The sequence below is a fragment of the Adelges cooleyi genome, unplaced genomic scaffold, assembly GCF_023614345.1.
Source record: "Adelges cooleyi isolate 19-005CV unplaced genomic scaffold, UGA_ACOO_1.1 ACOO_flye_CR_arks_rails_tigmint_CR_PRNA_31, whole genome shotgun sequence".
In the NCBI taxonomy this organism is placed as follows: domain Eukaryota; kingdom Metazoa; phylum Arthropoda; class Insecta; order Hemiptera; family Adelgidae; genus Adelges; species Adelges cooleyi.
In genome coordinates, this window is record NW_026095981.1 from 805585 (window position 1) to 826448 (window position 20864).

The 20864-nt window shown below is 31.6% G+C and overlaps 2 protein-coding genes and 1 non-coding gene across 4 annotated transcripts; all 3 read left to right on the top strand.

Annotated features, from left to right (window-relative positions):
• Window positions 1–38: 38 nt before the first annotated feature.
• LOC126839873 (uncharacterized) lies at window positions 39–6914 on the top strand. Its single transcript, XM_050575297.1, has 9 exons — window positions 39–423; window positions 592–752; window positions 2159–2408; window positions 2499–2609; window positions 3174–3463; window positions 4607–4807; window positions 4896–5022; window positions 5531–5636; window positions 6462–6914. The coding sequence occupies exons 1-9, from the start codon at window positions 403–405 to the stop codon at window positions 6791–6793; spliced, it is 1599 nt and encodes a 532-aa protein (XP_050431254.1). The 5' UTR covers window positions 39–402; the 3' UTR covers window positions 6794–6914.
• Window positions 6915–10334: 3420 nt separating this feature from the next.
• LOC126839897 (calponin homology domain-containing protein DDB_G0272472-like) lies at window positions 10335–20263 on the top strand. 2 transcript variants are annotated; one of them, XM_050575334.1, is made up of 10 exons: window positions 10335–10447; window positions 10570–10706; window positions 11734–11957; window positions 15453–15593; window positions 16357–16522; window positions 16618–16798; window positions 17509–17687; window positions 18032–18208; window positions 19425–19637; window positions 20126–20263. In XM_050575334.1, exons 2-10 carry the CDS (start codon window positions 10686–10688, stop codon window positions 20234–20236), a joined length of 1413 nt encoding a protein of 470 aa, XP_050431291.1. In that variant the 5' UTR covers window positions 10335–10447; window positions 10570–10685; the 3' UTR covers window positions 20237–20263. The 2 variants fall into 2 exon arrangements, with proteins under 2 accessions (XP_050431291.1, XP_050431290.1); XM_050575333.1 differs by lacking the exon at window positions 10335–10447 and having other exon boundaries at window positions 10545–10706.
• On the top strand, window positions 13632–13750 carry LOC126839952 (5S ribosomal RNA). Its single transcript, XR_007685998.1, has one exon. It is a non-coding gene; the product is annotated as a 5S ribosomal RNA (ribosomal RNA).
• Window positions 20264–20864: the final 601 nt, after the last annotated feature.

Genomic DNA, 20864 nt, shown 5'->3' on the forward strand with positions numbered 1-20864 from the left:
AGTATATTATTATTATTATTATTATATTACACGATAGGGGCCTACGGCGATGATGTTCGCCTGCATTTTTATGTGTTTGCACAGTTGACCGAAACATCTGTCTGCACCGACTCGTGCCTAGCATATTACTACAAGTGTGGGTATACCCAACTGTACAATATTGGGAAAAATTATATTTTGTTTTCGAGTGTATGATGTCGTGCATTTGAAAAACTGTTACGGCACACTCGACTGTATGTATACACCGTATTATCCGATCCGTGAGTTTCGAAATTTAATACACACAATCGAGACTTGCAAAAAAAAAAAAAATATATCCGTCTCGGTGTGCCTACAGCAAGTAGAATAGGAGGTGGCCAAGTATGAAGCTTAAACCCATCTTTGACGCGTTGAAACGAGAAAATGACTTTTGATAAGCTTAAGGTCAGTATATAATATTATGTGTGTGTGTGTAAATCGTTTATGATCCGCGTTTAAAAAAACTCGGTGACCTATATTTTTTTTTTTTTAGTACCCAATATACATATTACGTAGCCTATATTTAGATTAAAATACTCAATAGTATATATTATTATCGTTGTGATCTTATAGGGTTTTTTCGCAATGTTCAAAAATTGGTATCGTTGTTGTTTTTTTTACATCGGAGTCGGCCGTCAGCCAGAAGACGTGGGCATCAATCTGGGATTACTGAACTCGGCGGCAAACAATGTAGCTGGCAGCACCGAGTGTTACACTGTTCAAAAAATATCCAGGTGAGCATAATTTTCTGTTTTCTTCCAATATGTGTGGTGATATCTCATTTCAAGATATCGTGGGTCAAGACACACACAAAAAAAAAAAAGGAAATGAAAACACTGCCTCGATCGATGAGAAGTATAATACGGAGAAAAAGATGTATAACAATATGACACCGATCTATTTACAGGGTGGGGAAAAGAGCGCAAACACCCCTTTAAGATGTCCTACGGTAGACGTTAAGTAAAGGAGTACGTTAATTGTGTGTGTATGTGAGTTTTGGTGCTAACATTTTTTAAAGGTTGTGGCACACAGTTTGGCTTTAAGATTTGACTGTATGTTTTCTTTGGTAAATGGCAATAGCTGAGTTTTACATAAATCGTACACAAGGTTGAGATATTATAATGGCGCAAACAGTTGATAAGCAAATAATATTCTATTGGTCGGAAATTCCGACTCGGAATCAAACAAGAGTTTACCACTTGAAAAAACAGTAAAAAATTAGTAAGAGTAAAGCATAGTATAGGCTTGGAGATAATAAAACAGAACCCTATAAAAACAGAGCCTATGTGATAGGTAAGTTGTGATGATAATCAATGAAGTTGGTAGTTGAGTTGTAAGGTTCAAGATTGTGGTTATAAAAATATGAGGACTTTTGTAAGCGAAACAATAGCGTTTTATATGATAAAGCCCAAACGGATTCGAAACAGACTTAAACGTACTTTTGGATGGTTCTGATACCGGCAATTGACATATGGATTAGAATTTTGAGTTGTAATTACAATAAAACATAACACAATATTGGAATCAGAGACGGGCATAAGAGTTGCAAAATCTTTATTTATAAATTAAATTTAAAATGAGAATATTGTCAATTATCTTTTGGAAAAACGATAAAGTTCAAGTAATTTAGACTTACTACGATATTTGTTGCCCATCTATGTTTGGTATGTTATGCTTTAATAATTGAAGAAATTATATTGATATATGTATATAAATGTTTTATGGAGTGTAGACGACAAAGATGCAGCAGATACCTAATAGTATTGACAATGAAGGCGAAAGGAAACTTGGCAAAGAAGAGAAAAAGGGGGGGGGGGTTAGAAGAAATCGAAAACAGTGGCCTTTAAGTGTGCTAGAGCTTAGATATTAAGGAGCGAAGGGGTGGTGGAGTTCTAAAAAAATGTATAAAACTTTTTCTTCGACGGTGGCAGCAATATGGGGGGGGGGGGGTCTGGACAGGCCGATAGGTTATAAAGGTTGCTAACTTAAATCCACCTGGCTGTGCCACCGATAAGAAATTATACGGGTTTAAGTACTAGGGACTAGTACAGTCGACATCAATTATAGTTATAAGACCGTAACGTGGCATATGAGAATCAATATGGAATAGGATCTTATTGACAGTATTGATTGATTCCAGTTTTGGCAGAGCCATTTCTCACGACGAGGATGGTTTGTCCATGTCTGGCGGTGTGACGAGCGACGGCGAAGAGGACGATCCCCAACAGAAATCGCAGCCGACCGTTAAGAAAAAAGGCAAATGGGGCAAAGCGATTAAAAAAACCAAAGACCCGAAAACCCCAGACTCTTTTCAGACATTGGCTGGTGTCAGCATGATGATGTTGCAACCGATCACTGCCGGAGTCAGTTCCACTTCCACGCCGGATTTGGTGAGCGTTTGTGACCGTTGTGCTTTTTTTTTTTGCCATTCGATATAATACGAATACATTTGCACTACTGTGATTTTTTATTCTATCCAGAGTATAACGTCCCCGAAAAAAGACTTCGTCAAGAAAGAAGACAAGATGGACTATCTTTCTCCGGCTTCGTGTAAAGAGACCGCCGGATGGCTCAAGTCGCAGAGCATGCAGGCAAGTAATAATATTTTCAATGTAAATAATAATTCATCGGCGAGCATTAAAATATTCATCGATTTTCGATTTAGCTACGGGCAGGTTAGTTAGATTTATTAGAAAAAACTATCAAAAAAGTAAAAAATATATACGCTTATAATCAAAATTAAAAAAAAACCTTTTCATAGGTTGTTGCTAACACTGCACTGCAAATCCTTATAAACCATACAAATCAATAGATAAATTCGAATTTCACATCACGGTAATGTGATAATATTATAAGTGACAAGTCATATTATGACGTATTATATCACACGGTTATAGTGGTTAAGCAAATTGACCAGATATATGTACCAGAGAATGTAATCTCGTCATTGTGGTCACACTGCAGTTCGCCCTTTTGCGCTTCCTTCGCAATATCTTAATACTACTCTTGTAAAATATTTGTCTTAATATTACACTTACTCATTGCGAGACAACATTTGTATTGTTTTGGGTTTTTCCCGCTTCCATTCGAGGTGTGTTGTTCGTACTATTTTTAATATCCAAACTAATGATTTGTTGTTGCGTACCGTAATAAAGGACATGACCACCTCAACAACAGACTCGGACAGTTTTGCCGTGTCTTCGATAAGCGCCGACGACACCACAACACCTGCTGTGCGTTCGCACCGCTTCGGGTCTGTCGCTACTTCCATGATGAACGTCACCAGCAAGTTGACTTCCATGAGGTCCAAGTCCAGCGAAGCGGTGGCCGCCAACAATTGGAAAACGGCCACGGAGAACGTGCCGCCGGTCGATCCGAACGCGCATCAAGAACAGGCCTATGGAAATGTCAACTTTAAAATCACATACGACCAGCACACGAAAAAGTAAACAATATAATATGTTTTTCATTATTATGATTGATTAGTACACCTGAGAAAATATCGTGAGATCGCATGCAGAGCGTAGAGTAAAAATATCGTCGCCAGATAAGTTGGCACAGTTGTAATCACAAAGGCAAAAATGTGGATCGACAGTGTGACCACTTTAAACAAAAATGAAATTTTTTTTTTGCTATAAATTGTTAAACGCTGCACAGTATAATCCTTATTAAGTATGCAGATCAATAGATAAGTTTGAATTTCACATCATAATAATATTATAACTGTCAAGTCGTGTGTTTTGTATCACATGGTTGTAGTGGCAAAACAAATTGAAAATATGTACCAGAGAAATATGTAATTGTGTCATTTTGGTCACACTGCGACTCGCCTTTTCGCTTATTTTAAAATATTCTTCTTATTGCGACCCTCTGATGCAGAGTACTTCTGAACACCTAAAAAAGTTCGAAATAGATAAACGAGGTGTTTATTTTTAAAATCAGCTAAAGAACGATTCTAAAAAAATGATTTTTCTAAGTGACCACACTGTTTACACATAATGTGTAAGAATATTTACCATAAAACCAGTCCATAGTTAATATAAATTATGTTGGAAAATTGTGGTTGGTTTCAAAATCAACCATTTTACGAAATCTAGGTTTCAATAATAACTATAAAACAAATTTGATAATAAAACCAACAGCAACGCAATAAAAAAATGTATTGTAATTTTGATACCAACCACAATTTTCCCTTTATACTGGTTTTTATTTGGACAATTGAGTCACACAACATATCCAGTCAGTTGTCTATATAATCGCAATATAGTTTGTTAAGATGATAGTTATTATTAAATCAGTTAGTCGCCTATCGGACTTGTAATTTCTTTTCAAATAACCAACTGATCCATTTAAATAGTTAATTGGAAAAATTGTATCAAATAACACTATTAACCTCCTAAATTAAACATAAAACCAATAATACGGTCACGGACAAGTGCTTTTTCTGTAATATTTCTGTGTACTATTTCATTAAACAACGTGTGCTCATAGTGCGGAAAGACGATAACAACGAAATTGATAAAAGCGGACTTGTCCCCTTTGTGCTGTTAGCAGAACTCATGATATATTATTGTTTTGTACACTTTAGGTTGTTCGTTCGAGTGGATAACCTGGACGGGTTGGCGCCCAAAGGCAAAGACAAACGACCGTATAAAACAACGTTGAAACTCACGTTGTTGCCACAAGAAAAAATTTCGAAAACCAGCAAAACCATAAGCGCCGCCATGAGCCCGGTGGTGAACGAAGATTTCTTCTTGAGCACCAAGTCCATAAGCAATAAAGTTCTAAGGTACAAGCATTGCTAAGTACATAGGTAGAAGGTGCCGGATTTGTAGATTTTTTTTTTTAAATTTTAATAAATTATTTTTTTTTTTTAGAATTTCGGTGTTCGACCATGAACATCAAGGGAAATACGACGCGGTCGGCCATGCTTTGTATTTTCTCGACGACTTAACGCTAAGTGACGACGGAGCCCAGACCGTGAAACTCTATAAAAACTCATGGGTTAGTCAGATTACTGTTTATTATTAGTGTACCGGTGTATTGTAAATGTATGCTATGTCATTTTATTGTTTTTTATCTTTTGAACCCCGTGGTGTGTTAAAAGGAACAGTGGGAGACATATAATGGTGTCCACCCACTTCTAATCCTAGCTGAACATTTCTCACGATTCGCCTGATAGTTAATAATAAGGATAAGTGATAAGAGATAAGGAAGCGTGATAACGAAAGACGATAATAGATAAAGGTTGATAAGAGATAAGGATAGGTAAACAATGAAACTTATTTTAATCATATATATTGAAAAGTGTTTTGTACATTTTTAACTTAACCCCAGCCATAAAATAGTGGAATTATGTTTCTTTGTAGTTGACATAGTTATAATGGAGATAACCCGGAAAACCTAATATTTTTAGATACAGAAAAATAAACAATGAAAACAAATAGAGTGACATACATTTATGGCACACTTTTTGAGGAAATCTCTATTTATTTTTAATGTTTTTACACAGCCAGATCTAAACAATTCCAGTTTGCGCATCACATTAACGTACAAAAAAGAACGAGAAACGTTGCACGTGGTCGTGCATGAAGCTAGCAATTTAATATTACCTCACGGTCAGTAAAATAAGTAATGACTTACAGATTTATCACAAATGTATGTCAGGTCTCCGTGTTGTTTAAAATGTCTACTATCTACAGGTTATTATTTTAGTGTGTATTCCAAAGTGATATCTCATAATTTCAGTTATAATAATATCCGAAAACTTGCTTTACCCGCTTTATCGATGAAAAAATAGATAAAATTATTTGTCCACAATCTTCACGATTTTTTTAAAAAATTAACGAAGTACAAATGGTACAAAATACTAAATTAAAAAATTAACAAAGTCAATCAAGTAATTTTTTTAAACCTGTGAAAACTCCTGAAGATATGCTTTTGTGTTACCTATTACAGTCTCTATGGAAATCTGCTGTATAGCTATTGTCATATTTTGATTTCTCATTTTCCATCCGCCATTGTGATAGCACAGTTTTCTTATCACCCCGATAACATACTTTACACTCGTTATCAGTAAACGCGGTATTTCGAAAGTAGTTAAACTTTGTCTAGTTCATCAAAATTTTTACTCGCCTATATTGTTCTTCTTTTACATTTTAAAACAACTTTTAAGCCTGATATTTAATACACTTTCCATGTCTACGAGGGAAAAATTCATAATGTCGTAGTGATTTTACAAAAAGTTGTATTTTTACTAATAATTTTAGAGTAATTAGGGTAACATTATGAAAAAAATAATAATGTAACAAAATGTTTTAATTTCAAAATTAACAATGTCGGTGCAAAACAACTTTGACCAAAACTAACCCTAGTTAACCCCGTTTCGAATTTCTAAACAAATAAATTACATATTAACAACAATCGTTGCCTGTTGTCCTCAGAGAAATCCAGGACTTTTGTTAAAATCGTCCATTTCAACAAGGGCAAACGTCTCAAGGAATACCAGTCGCCGTCGGTGCCCAACACCAGAATGGACCCTGACGCTACTTATGAGTTTGCCGCAGACATACGGATGGACATGAACATGGCCACCAACGGGTACTTGGTGATAGGGTTGAAAGAAAAAGGATTTTTGAAAAGGAACGAGAGCAATTTGGGCAGAGTGATATTCGGACCGTTTTTGTACACCGAGAGGGGTTATGACCTGTCGCCTTGGGGCAAAGCGATATTGACTAGGGAGGGCGTTTCCGACACTTTCAGATTGTATCTTTGAATAATAATAATTATGAACAAAATTGAAAATTGAAAAAAAAAACTACCTATCTATTTTATAATATAATATTATATTCTCCTTTGCGTTTACCATTGTCTGTTTTGGTTTTATTCGCTATGTGTATTATTAAATTACTACCTTGGGTTCCTCGAATAATGTGTATGTTTATATTTTTATTACTAAAAAAAAAAAAAAAAGTAAAAATACGCGCCATTATTAAAATAAGTATAATGGTTTATTTTTCTCTCTTGAATACCGAGCAAGTCACAAAAAGGCCAAATGCTCAGAGTAGATATAGTTTTGTATAGACTAAAGATTTCTTTAAGAAGGTCGTCCCTGCTTAATAACACTACACTAGCAACAAGAACTAAAATACAATTATTTTTTGGATATTTTCCCTAGCACGTCTAGTGATTTTTTTAATAGCCCATAAATTAGTAAAGCAAAAAAATAGTACCGTTTTGTGGTATTTTTTTAGCGTTTTTTTATTTGCTGTTTAGGTGCTTTTTTTTTTGTTTAACTCAAATAGAAATTGAAAATAATTCGTTTATCAAATCAGACCAGTTTTACCGAAACGGTTTCGGTTAATTTCCATTAAATTGCATACCTAAGTTAAACAAAAATACTTGTCAACTATATTATAAGGTCTAATTAGGGTAGTTGGGGTGTTAGTTTGATAAACGAATCAATACGGCTTCGTGCCCGACATCGACTATGGTTGTGCAAATTTCTCTCAGACCAATTGGAGTGACAACCTAACAGCTAACTATAATAATCTATGCAACACATTAAGCTGGAAGACACATTAATTATTTACCTTTTTGCTTTTAGATTACCCGTGGATGTACACACTTAACTGCCTATCAAACATTAATCGCCATAAAACCTTTGCCGACGGCTAATCGAGGTTATATTTAATTCATTATGACGATCATCCCCTATTTTCCTCTTAGACTGCTACTGTACTCGAATGGGTATTACACAAACGAAATTTTAGTTAATCATATTTATAAATATATAATATATATATATATATATATATATAGTAATAACAATAATTTATAATCATATTCACAACTCACAAGTAGACTTATGTGGTAATTTCCAATTTTTTTTTTTGGTTTACTTATTTTGTATTCATATAAAACAGGCCACGTACTGAGTTTCAAGTTTTTAAACCCATAATAATTTTCAAAATCCACACTTTTATTGTTTAAGTCACTTTTTGGTTAATTTCGTTATAATGTTTGTCTACATATTTTTTTTTTTTTACACATACATTATAGGTATAATAACATGGGTTACCACTATAACATAATTTTGGGAGGTTCTTGAGAAGGTATTACCGGTTATTCGGCGCCATCTCCTTCAGTTTGGATAATAGACATAAAATACCTTTCATCTGCAGGATTACAGTCTATATTAGAAGGTCACGGGTTTGATGAAAACAATAGAAAAAAAAACAATGCCGCTTTATTTTTTACTAATTTGTTTTGTTTTTATTTCTACGGTTGCATTCGCAATATAATAAGTCTACGAGAAAATGAAAAGGTTAAAAAAAATATTAAATGTATTTATTTTTTTGTGTGTAAACCTAATTTAAAATGATCGGCTAAAGAAAATCGGTCATTCGGATAACTATTTTTCAATTTAGAAATCCAAATGTCCAATAAACAACTTTGCCAAAATTTGTTAAAAATAAAACATTAATTTATTATATTAAATACTAAATAGCAAGCAGAGCTTTGCATCATTCGAATAAAAAGGTATTTAGAGAATAAATTCTTTAAGTAAAAATTATTCGAATGGCTTTCAAACGTTTTGAAGTGCAGTTTTCAACTATTTTTTTTTTTAACATTATATCTTATGAATATAATATTAGTTATAACATAAAAGTATAAATAAAAAAATTAGAAAATATTATTACTATTAAATTATACTAGAGTAGTATGATTATTTATTATTTTCAATGAGAAAAAATTGGAAAATGTTATTCAAATAAAAAAACTAAAAATTTACTAAACGATTTTTTATATGAAGCAATTTTTTTTTTTTGATAATTTGTACAACTCTGATAGCAAGTAAAAAAAAGGCCTAACAATAGGTTGAAAATTATTAAATATACTTCTTATTCATAATTAATAACGCCTATTTTAATATTGTCTTGTTAATACTATGTAATATTGTAGATATTAAAGTTACATTTTAAATTTTGCAACAATTTTTGAGAGGGTTTAAAAGGTGTTTGGGGAGGAGGGGTTAGGTTGCTAAGCCTAAGGACTGTATTTGCATACAACTGGTTTCTCTTCTATCTGGACAAGCTCTTTATTTCGACATAACATGACATATCTGTTGCCTCGAATTTGGCCACTTTTTAAGCAATAGCTCAAGTTTGGTCAGAAACAATATTTACTGCATAGTAAGTATTTATAAGTACACTCGGGTGACAGTTACAACGAATCGTCTGAGACAAGGGCCCGTTTACATAGTATGATTTAAAAAAAAAAACTGTCATGTCAATGCCAAACGATTGCCGTATTGTTTATTACCGTTGACAAAATAAAAAAAAAAACGTTCATTTTTTATTTTTTAAGCATTGTACTACAGTCGACCTTATGCCCTTGAAATTTCTTTACACAACAAAATAGTTTTTTTTTCGTCGCTGATATCGCTTAACTATTTTTTTTTTTATTAAAAATGTATTAGGCTTTTTATTTTCATATTAGTTATGCGATGATTATTAAATGCACAATGGCAGATGACTTGATTTGAACACAGTGTTCGTTGAAAAAACTCAATGGGTCTTAGACTTAAATTTTGATTTTTTTTTTTTTTAATTATTTCCAACAAAACTGTTATATTATAAATATTTTGTTCTCAAAGCATGCTCATGTGAATGGCGATAGATTCATTAAGCTGATGAATTTTGACTGTTGAAGTCGGGTTGTACGTTTGTTATTAAAATATGTCTACCAAATGGTCAAAACGTCGACCGACTACGGCCATTGTTTCTCAGCTTGTTGATTAATTGTTTTGGAAATAATTATTGTTCGCTTTCGGTTAGGAGTAGTACAAAAATAGTATTACTTCTCGTGATATTATTATATATTATTGTGTGCACATTGTTGTTGTAAGTGATGACGGGTCGTTTGGTGCGTTGAAATTAATAGAAGACGCCATTGCCTTGTCAGAGGGGCTGTAGGTGTTTAGCTTAATCCCAAGCAGCGAGTTGGGTTGATAGAAAATAAAACCACTCCTTTTTACCAACGTTTATCATCAAAATTTCAAAGTAGGCCCACAGAAAACTCGTTTGTCTTGGTATTGTTTCATTTTGAAAAGATTATTATTATGATAATAATTATTTAAGGTATATAATGCACTTGTGGAGTATTTGATAAAATATTATTGTTTTTTTTTTTAAATTTTTATATCGAATGCTGTTTTTTCGGATTTTCTATACTCTGTAAGAACGTTTTTATATAATTAGTTTGTATATGTGTGTATATACAATCGAATTATACTGTTCCTTGTCGTAGCTGATATATTACCATAATATATAATATTATAATTGCTATGGCAACAAACACAATATTATATTATCTAACAAACAGTTGTATCCAGCGAACGTTGTGCGATTGCCTAAAAAGCCCTAAGGTAACAAGACTGCGATGCTTAATAATGATAATAATATAACAATTACAGCTGCTGTAGTTGTAAATTTATTCGAAAAATTTAACTTGTCGATGATTTATACTGTAAAATTATTACTATTACAGCTTATACAGTACCAATAATTGTGATAGCACAAAAAGTATTGGCCAAAATAAACCAACGCGGTTTCAAAAATTTGCAAACGCAAAACAGCTATTATAAGTAGTCGTTTCGAAGAAATATGCCGTATACTCACACTGTCGTATGTATATTATATTATATTAAATATTGATGTTTATATTTTATATTAAATTACTACTTTATTTAATTATTATTATGATATTATTTTACTTGTTTATTATCAGTTGAGATGTTTAAACATAAATATATGGTCAAAATTTGTCCGGTTAAGACATTTTTTTATGCTTTATTTATTTTTTGTAATTTATAATTTGCTTACTCGTTTAGTCAACTTGATAACGCTACTCATTTACATATTAATTCGAATTAGTATCTTAATTTGTTTACTCAATTCGGTAACTAGATTTATTTGCTAGGTTTTGTTTTTACTCGTTTACTCAAAGTATTTACTAGCTTATTCGATTTTTTTACTTGTTTACTCGTTTACCAGATTAATTTACTCGATTTATTTTTCATTAATTTTGATTACTCGGTTACTCAATTAATTTACTCGTTAACCGGATCTTTTTACTCGATTTGGTTACTAAAATTTGTTTAATCATTTACTCGACCTGTTTATATGATTTATTTATTTGCTAATTTTTTTTTTCGACGTTTTTACTTAATTTGCTTGATTTGCTTACTTCTAAACTCAATTTATTCACTCGGTTTGCTTACTCGTTTCTCAACAAAGAAAAACATTTGAATCGTGTAAAACGTTAAGATTAAGAATGGACCGGTGCTTTAAACAGTTCAAAGCATAATAGTCTTGATGCATGTGTTATCTTTCTCAAAGTGGAGAAAATTGTCTTTTTGTTTTAATATAATTTCAATGCGTGCAATCAAACAGGCATACGATTAGTTATTGACAAATAAATTATAATATCGATTATGTTCGAGACATTGTTGTGTCAATAAATGTGTATTTTATGGCATTTATTTTTAAGTTTGATTTCATATTATATTTTTATAACTATTTGAATGCTGCTATACTAGTCGTGCATTTCACAGGCAGGAAAATTGGGAATATCCTTTGTACACATATTTTTTCACGACGACGAAAATGATAATTTTTACTAATTAAAAAAAAATCGTTTTTACTTTTTTAGGTGGGCAAAAAACCGGATAACTATAAGATTCCCAATCGCGATATGGAACGACGGCGAATGCAACGATCTAGAATAAGAACCGGAGACGATTTCGAATGTTTAATACAGCAGAAACAATTGTTGGAAACGGCAGATAAGAAAAGCGTTTACAATCGGATCAGAAAGTTGGTCGAATGCGAAATGAAAGCCAACGAACATTTATTTACCGAACAACCGAAGTCGAAGTAAGTAAACTATAAGTTTCCCAGTGTCAACCGAATTGTCCTACACCCTCGAGGGTAAAGTAAAAAAAAAAAAAAAAAAATGGTCCGTTACAATAATAGGGTCCGCTTAGGGAATATTTATTATCTGTCTGTGTTGATAATAAAAAAAAATAACAAATCAAACACCAATACAATTTAATGTGCACAGACTAGCGACGAGTCGGACAAAACCGCTAAATACATATTTTAACACCGGTAAATACACATTAGTAAAAGGATACAGTCCTTGAGTTGTTAAAGGGTAGTGGGGGTAAGTACAATATATTTTCTCTAGATCTTAACTTTAAGTGGAAACCAAAATGTATATTAATACATCTATCACTAGTACAGCCACGGCGATTCTCTTTGTTGGTAATTAATTTTGGATTTTCGACAATCAAATTGGTTTTTACCGAAATTTCATGAATACAAACGTATATTTTATGTAACGTAAATGGCTCTAACTTTGCTAGAAATACTATTTTGGAAATCCGCCAACGCGCAGCCCTCACAAATTAGATATATCTTTAGATTTGAAAATGGATGGTCTGTGTTTAAAACTAAGCTAAAATCTATAAGAGTTTATTTTCACATAAAAATCCGTACGCCTAACGTCCTCGTAAAAATCGATTGTATAAATTTAACTAACGCGTGGGCTCGATTTAAGAAATTACATAATATTATGTAAGTTTGGGCCGGCTCTAGTTGCGGAGTGGTTCGTTTTATGTAATTTCTTAAAGCAGTTTGCAAACGTTTGTAAAAAACTTTATAATGATCAATATATTTTAATGATCGCATTAATGCACCCGAAACATGCAAAAGGGCGGCCGCCTTTAATAACTTCAAAACTTAAGTTTGTCAAGTGTAAAAAAACTTTAGCCGGATCCGGTGTTGATAAACTACTCGGGGAAAAAAAGTAGTCAAAAAAAATAAAAATTATCAAGTACCGTACAATAATATTGTTATTTACCTATTTTAGCGACATGAAATTAAGAGATTCAATTAAAAAATCAGTATTTTATATTACTTAACTATACATTCAAGTAAGTATGGAGTGCCTGTTAGTCGAATTCAATGTAATATTTTGCGGTGTAATTTTGTTCGTAAGTGGTGTTCTGTAATGTTTCGGTGAATTTTGGTGGGTTAAAAAAAAAACTAGTACTATCTCTAAAGAATATTCCATACAAAATTGGAATTCCATTTTCATACACTGCGGAAATAGAATAATATATAAATAAAATCATTTATAATAAATATAAAAAATATTTATTTATTTACATTATAGAAGTAAGTACCGTTAGGTACATGTTAGAATGAACCGTTTGACTAACTTTATTCAAGTAGATAAGTTAAGTGAACTTGTCCACAATTTTGGAAGACAAAGTTCTATTATTATTATTAATTAATTCATTTAATATTAAAACCGGAAGCTATATTTTTTCGGTTTTAGTTTTAGTCTGATATTTGATTTTATGAAAGTTTTTCAATTGGTGTTAGAATAGAAAAAAAACTGTCCATTCGAATGTCTCTTTAAATAATACTATCGTGGGCTACATTGAAATAATTTTTCACATTTTAATTAGTAATCTTTTATTGTCAAAGTTTACTTACTTTAGCCATAATGTAATAAATGATCATAAAAAACAACGTTCCATCGCCAACGACCATACCACGTTGAATACACCAGTTCTCGTCCGATCACTGAAGTTAAGCAACGTCGGGCGTAGTTAGTACTTGGATGGGTGACCGCTTGGGAACACTACGTGCCGTTGGCATTTTTTTTTTCAGCTTTTCGATTCGGAAATCGGATCTGATAAGGTCATGCTTTTACAATAAAGAGTTTTTATCTTTTTGTCTGCCCCACGATATCACTTCTGTAGATCAGCAACCGTACTAAGAAAGTACCTACTTATTGTGGGGCCAAAGCAATTATGTATACTTAATATCATACACAGATTACAATATGTACATACATGTACACGGAAAATACAAGAAAAACAATAAATAAAATAAGAAAACAAATTTTCTTCTTAATGTTAGGCTTAAAAATGTTTTAACAGCATCACCGTTTAGCTAAGTGACGAGAATCCGTAAATCCGGATTTTTCAAAAAAACGCTATTAAGGCCACTTGAAAATCTTATAAATACAAAATTAAATACTATTACTATATAAAGATGTTTACCAAGAACATTTTTTTGATAAAAGTTAAAAAAAAAACTCAACTTTGTCTATAAAATGCTTTCGGATTTTCGGATTTCAACAAATCCAAAAGCAGTTTATCTTTTTGGTGTTTTGTTTTATTTTTACATATTTATCAAAAACATTTCACTTAGGTACATAGCTTTATATTGTAAAATTATTTAACACTTATATGATTTTTAAGTAGCTTAAATAGCTATATAGCTATTTTTATAGCGTTTTTTTTTTTTGAAATCCGGATTTTCGGATTCCCATCACTAGTTTAGCTATAATATTTAACAGACATTTTAACAAGATTAATGTTTATTGCAAACACTAGAAGTGTAGTCGATCGGTGGTTTATTGATGTACACTGGATTTGGTAATCTGCAGCTTGTCACTTGCTGGTAGGTGTAGGTATAATTCCTAAGGTTGTTTTCAATAGATAGGTACATTTTTTATTCTTCATCCAAAGTCTCTATTTAGTCGCTACTAGCCCAATGCTGTTAATTGTTAAGCCAAATATAAATAATGGTCAGTTGATTCTCCAATTGCTCCGACAGTCTTATTTTATATGCTTTGTTATTGTGGCGAATTAAAGTTTTAAATTAGTTTTCTTGTATTTTATTCAATGACGTTTCGATGGCCTAATAGCTTTTGTTTTGTTATTCAACTTGGACTGAACTGTTGCAGTGGCTTTGCTGTCTAATTATAAAATGTTTCTGACTTTTCGGAAGTGGTACTTATGACTTGTGCAGGCTTTATTTCACTGTTGTCGGCAAACCAATTAGCAGCCGTGGTCTGTATAGTCGTGTGCCGACAGCGGTCTCAGAGTTTTGATGAGCTTTTTGTGATTATTAAATTGAGAAAAAAAAAATATCGTTCTAGCCTCATACACGGCTCGCTATTATTCTAACCAGAAACCGTACCTATTTAAATTTTCTGAAATACGTTTCAATCATTGAGTAAAAGAGCTGTATCATCATAATATAATGTCCTGTACTTAGCAACGAAGCAACAAAAAAGACGAGCGCCAGTGTGACCATTTAAAATTAAAATAAATAATTTTTTTATTATTGGTTGTTAAATACTACACAGTATAATCATTATCAACCAACAGACATTAGATAAATTTGAATTTCCTATGATAATATAATAACCGACGTCAAATTTGTTGTATCACTTGGTTGTTTTTTGCATACTAAACCATATTTTTAGGCTTTCACTGGGACACTTTAATTAAATTTTATTTACTGGAAAACATAATTAAAATCATAATACTTGGGATACATTTGTAGATCCGAACCGATTGTAGAAGTAGTACAACAGCAGCCGGATAATCCAGTTGAAGATGTCAAGGCAAAGGCCGACATCTTGAAAAAACAACAGGAAGAGGAAGAACAACAAATCGTGGAAGAAAAACGATTACAAATGTTTATGTGAGCTATAAAACTATACTACTGTAGTGTATTTTAATAATTGCTAAATTTAAGTTTTCTGGTAGTACCTTATAGACATAAAGTAAGTAAACATATGATATAGAGCCCTTCATTAAATCATGCATTGTACTAAACAACAAAGTGATCATCAAGTAGGCGAGCAACAGTGTGACCACTTTAAATAAAAAAATTAAAATACTTTTTTTATATGTTGTAAAATACTGCACAGATATAATCTTTATCAACTATACAAATCAATACATAAATTCGAATTTCACATGATAATGGTATAATATTATAACTGACAAATCATATGTATTGTATCACATGGTTGGAGTAGTGAAACAATATTTAAAAATATGTATTAGAGAAATGTAATTTCATCATTCTGGTCACACTGCGGCTCACCTTTCGCTTTATAATATTCTACTTATTGTGAGTTGTGACCTCCTGTATGGATCCACAAGCTCCTAAGTTTATCTAGAGCACAATTGAATATTAGTTTAGATACATGATATTCGAGAAATATACTTAACATTAATGTTGTTATTATTTATATATTCCTCTGCGAAGATAACATAAATCAGTGACAAACTAACAAGGTGTATTAATATTTGAGTTGAACGTTGATCCAAGTCTTATGAATTTACCATAAACTTTGCCGGTAGTTTACAAGATGCTAAGCTAGAGGTTATGAAAATTCCCACACTTGATGGTATACCATATGTAAAGTTTCCAAAAATTAAACCATTTAATATTTCAGTGAAAATTCCGATGAGTTGAGGTCGGCAGCGACGGCCAAACGGAAGAAAGAGATTTCGAATGACAATTACACGATTATTTTAGAAAAACAAAGGCTCGCTAAAGAACAAAAGACCAAGAAAAAAGAAATGGACAACGCAAATCATTTGGAAACAATTCGACAACAAGTGAGAATGATTTTTTTTTTTTTTATAAAATTCCATATAATGCGTGAAAACGGTGTCAAGTGGAATTGACGAATGGTGGTTTTTTTTTTGTCGAGGCTGCCGATAAAGAAGCGAAAAGGCAAAAAGAGTTGGAAAAGAAATTAAAATTAAAAAACGAATTGACAGATCAAATGAAACAGAAAGAAATCACCCGAAAACAGCAACAAGAGTGGGCAAGAAACGACCAAGAGGAATTGAAAGTAATGATAGAAAAATTGACAGAAAAAGAGCAAAACGGTTAGTGTTGACAAAATTGTATAGTACATATTATTTTATACACATGTTTGCAGTCGGAGTTTGGTAAAATGTAAAACAAATCGAGTAACATAATAATTGAAATAAAAAGATTATGTCTTAATCGAATAAATTAAAATGTAATAAAATAATAACCAATTTTGCACAAAAAAAAATGGTAATTATTTCATTTACATTTTAATTATTCAAATATTTGTGTATTATGATAACACAATTGGCCAACTTAACGACACGGACACAGTGATGGATTCAATTCAAAATTGTCTAATCGCTAGAGATTTTATTTACCACATCCAAGTATTTACAATGTTTGTAAAGTTGATCCATAATTATTCTGAGAAGCTCTAATATAAGAAATACAACTTTTAGAAAATCAAATTCAGAAGTATCACACGCTAATGAAATACCTATACTTTGTTACATACAAATATAATCCGTTAAGAATTAAAATTAATATTACTATATGATATTTTATTATTGGCGCAACTACAGGGGGTGCTAGGTAAGTTCCAATCCTTCTAAACTCGTTTAGGCTCTAAAAAAATGTCAGCAATCAAACAGACATAGCCCCAAAGTAAGGTTGAACTGTACTGTTTTTTTTTTTTAATTTAAAACGAATAATACACTATTCGAATCTCGTTTAACTAGCTGCTCGTAGTGAATATATGTACGGTTATATTATTATCATATAGAAAAAAAGGACCAAATGAAGAAATATGCCGAAAGAGCGGAGGAAATGAAACGGTTTGTCAGGAATAGATTGAATGTACCGTTAAAAAAGGATCTTGAACACCTTGTTGACGATGGTCCGTTTGCATTGACCGTACAGAAAACCGTGCAAGGAGACAGCGAAGAAGAAATGGACGCAAAGGTTAGATTGACTTTCCAACCAGATTCCGTCACAGATTAGATAGAACCAATAGGTGCACACCCTATTAAAGCAATGTAGTTGCCAAAAAATATTGTGAACCGACCAAAACTTCCAAAACTTCCAACCTAACCGTCTGGTCTTATCTAACCTGTGCTGTTATTTTATACTCTGTCCAACGAGAGAATGGTGCTGCGCAGAAACCGAAAAGCGTCACTCCTGTCTGCGCTGGCGCACAAGAGAGTGATGCGTTTTGGTTACTGCGCAGTACCGTTCTCTCGCGAGACAGCTGAGCGGTAGGTGTGTTTTTCCGGCGTTTGGGAATTAATTTACAAAATATTTCTAAGATGCGACTGAAACGTGAAAACGAGCTATTCGCGAGACACCAAGCGACCATTAGGAAAGAACGGCAAAGGCAAAACGAAGAAATGTCGAAAATAGTCTCAAAGCAGATGGACGATATCGAAGAAATGAAGCGATTAATCGCCCAAAAATCGGACAGAGCCCGTAGGGAACGCTTAGAAGTAAATTGTATACTATATTATAATATTATACTATCACATAATAATTGAGCGCCCCGACCTTTGTTTACAACAAATTAAACTCCAAAAATACAATAAAAAACTCCCTAAATTAATGAATCTATTTGTGTATTAATATGTATTTTTTATGTTTAAACGGCTAGACATATTTCTTAACAATCACAATTATGCAAAACCGGCCAAGGTTTTTTTGTTTTAACCCAATTGAAGATAAGGTTAGTTAAATAAAAAAAGTTTCTTGGTCGAGTTGTCAATAAAATGGTTTGTATAATTTAAATACTATAAAAAATCTCTATTTAATCTCACAAAAAATAAGCAATGGGTTTGACTTGCCCAACTTAAATTTGTTCAATCAAAGTCAACATAAATTATAAAAGTCATGATTTTAATTTACAATTTATACCGCCACAAGAAGTTTATATTTTGTACCGCGTTGATTTTTAAAACCTTTTTATTTGCTGTTGAACAAAACTTTTTTTGTTTCTTAAATGTGTGTGAATGTGTGGCTTTTTTTACTTTAGTAGTTTGTTTTTAACGTTTTTTATATATCGAAGTGAATCAATCGAATAAAACATATTTTGGCAACTTGAATTTAATGATTTTTTGCTCCTGTGCGAATAATGATTTACAACAATTGGTTGTCAACTATAGTGTAATAAACATACAGGGTCATTCATTAAGGACGAGACATTTTTTTTCTCTTAAAATAATCGCAATTTTGTAGTTTATATTTTTTAAAACATTAAATATTGTGAAATAACATAAATACAAATATTTTTAAAATAAAAATCTATAAAAGTGCAATTATCTTAAGTAAAACTTAGCGTCTTATCCTTAATGAATCACCCTGAATATGACAACAAAAAACTGTCTTAAAATAATAAATTATGGGTCTGAAAGGGATAGCATTATAATTGGCGCTAAAAATAAAATAGCGTACTCAGAGCAAACGATTAAACATTTGTAATAAAAATAAATAATTATTTAAACACAACCATTTTCTTACTTTTTATACCTAAATTATAACGTTGTGTACGAATTGGTCATAAATAAATAATTTTTTTAAAATAACATTTATAATGAATAACTACAAAAAGCGAATATTTTGTTTAAAAAATGAGCGTCTTATCCTCAATGAATCACAATGGAAGTTAAAAATTAATTAGTTTTGTTTTCAATGAGGTTTGTTTTATTTTAGGAAAGTAATAGAATTTTAAGGGAACAGTTGGAATCAAGAAAACAGTACCTTGACCGACAAAAAGAAGAAAAACGCAAATCGTACGAGCAGTCGACGAGAGACAACGAAAATTATTTAAAAGACAAGAAACAACAATGGGAAAAAGAAATGAAATTGAAATGGCAGATCAGAAAAGACTTGACCGATCAAATGGAATTCAGAAAAACCATAATCGTAAGTATGAGAAACACATTGAAACATTCGGAAAAAACACATTCGAATCATTTATAGTAAACGTAGAGCTGTTTAATTTTTTATACGAGTTTAAAATTAAAAAAAATCTACATTAATCAATTCAAAACGCTTGTCTTGCGCGGTTGGAATTTGGAACATGCGACATGTGCATTCTATTCTTTATTGGGGTTAAGTTACACATTGTGACAAACGTACACTTCATTAATTAAACGTATTTACTACTTTGAAAGATGAAAAAAAAAAAAAAATACTGGCTTATTAGTTAATGTATTTTTAGACCGACGATTGTGTGTCTTTTTTTCATTTGGGTTTTATCAAGCAGTCTTTATCCGTTTAGTGATATGTGATATGTCTGCTTTAACAGTAGCCAACCACGTTTTATTGTGAAGTTTTCCTCTGTTGTTTGCCAACAAACATCTTTGTTGTACAAACGCAGTTTTCGCGATAAAAACATAATTTTATTTTAGGAAAATCAACGAAAGGCCGATTTGGAAAATCACGAGAAGCGTTTGGTGGAAATTAAAAAACAAGAAGATTTACTTAAAACTCTTTTGGATGATTTGAAGTCGAATAATTAATCAATCTTTTTTTTAAATTTATCACATACAGTTGGTTAGTATATAATTATTATTATTTTTGTAGCGTATTTAGTTCATACAAGTTATTAAGTCTGCTATTAATTAAAATTTGTATAAAACAAATTATATAGTACAAGTATGTATAAGCCAATTTAAATTTTGGATGTTTAACAAATATTTTTAGTGAATTAAGTTTTAGGAATTTTATTTCAAACCACGATGGACAAATTTTGTTCCATGGTGACCAAACTTACCTATTTTTAAGCTCATGTAATGGCGTGATTTTTTGTTGACAGTAAAATTAGTTAAAATATTGTAACTCAAGCATTAAACAAATATGATAACTTGTATTGTTTTTATTATTTGTCTCATATATTTAAACACTTAAACATTTTAATTCTGTACTGTTGCCATTTCAAGGGCGTAACATATTTAATAAATATTAATGTATAGCTAATATAAATATATAATATATTATGGTATCTTCAACGCAAAAACGTTGACTTAACAGCATCCAAAATCGTAAAAATGTTTAGTTATTGTCGCTTAGGAAGATAGCCATAATTTTGTTGAGTGTTTATTATTTATTTAAAAATATAATTATTATGAAATTTGTGTGTATATATTT

Coding starts and splice junctions, on each gene's coding strand:
- LOC126839873 (XM_050575297.1), top strand. CDS start 403: ATGACTTTTGATAAGCTTAAG. Junction 424..591: donor TGACTTTTGATAAGCTTAAG/GTCAGTATATAA, acceptor GTGATCTTATAG/GGTTTTTTCGCAATGTTCAA. Junction 2,409..2,498: donor CCACTTCCACGCCGGATTTG/GTGAGCGTTTGT, acceptor TATTCTATCCAG/AGTATAACGTCCCCGAAAAA.
- LOC126839897 (XM_050575334.1), top strand. CDS start 10,686: ATGCCGTATACTCACACTGTC. Junction 16,799..17,508: donor GACAGAAAAAGAGCAAAACG/GTTAGTGTTGAC, acceptor ATTATCATATAG/AAAAAAAGGACCAAATGAAG. Junction 19,638..20,125: donor AATTCAGAAAAACCATAATC/GTAAGTATGAGA, acceptor ATTTTATTTTAG/GAAAATCAACGAAAGGCCGA.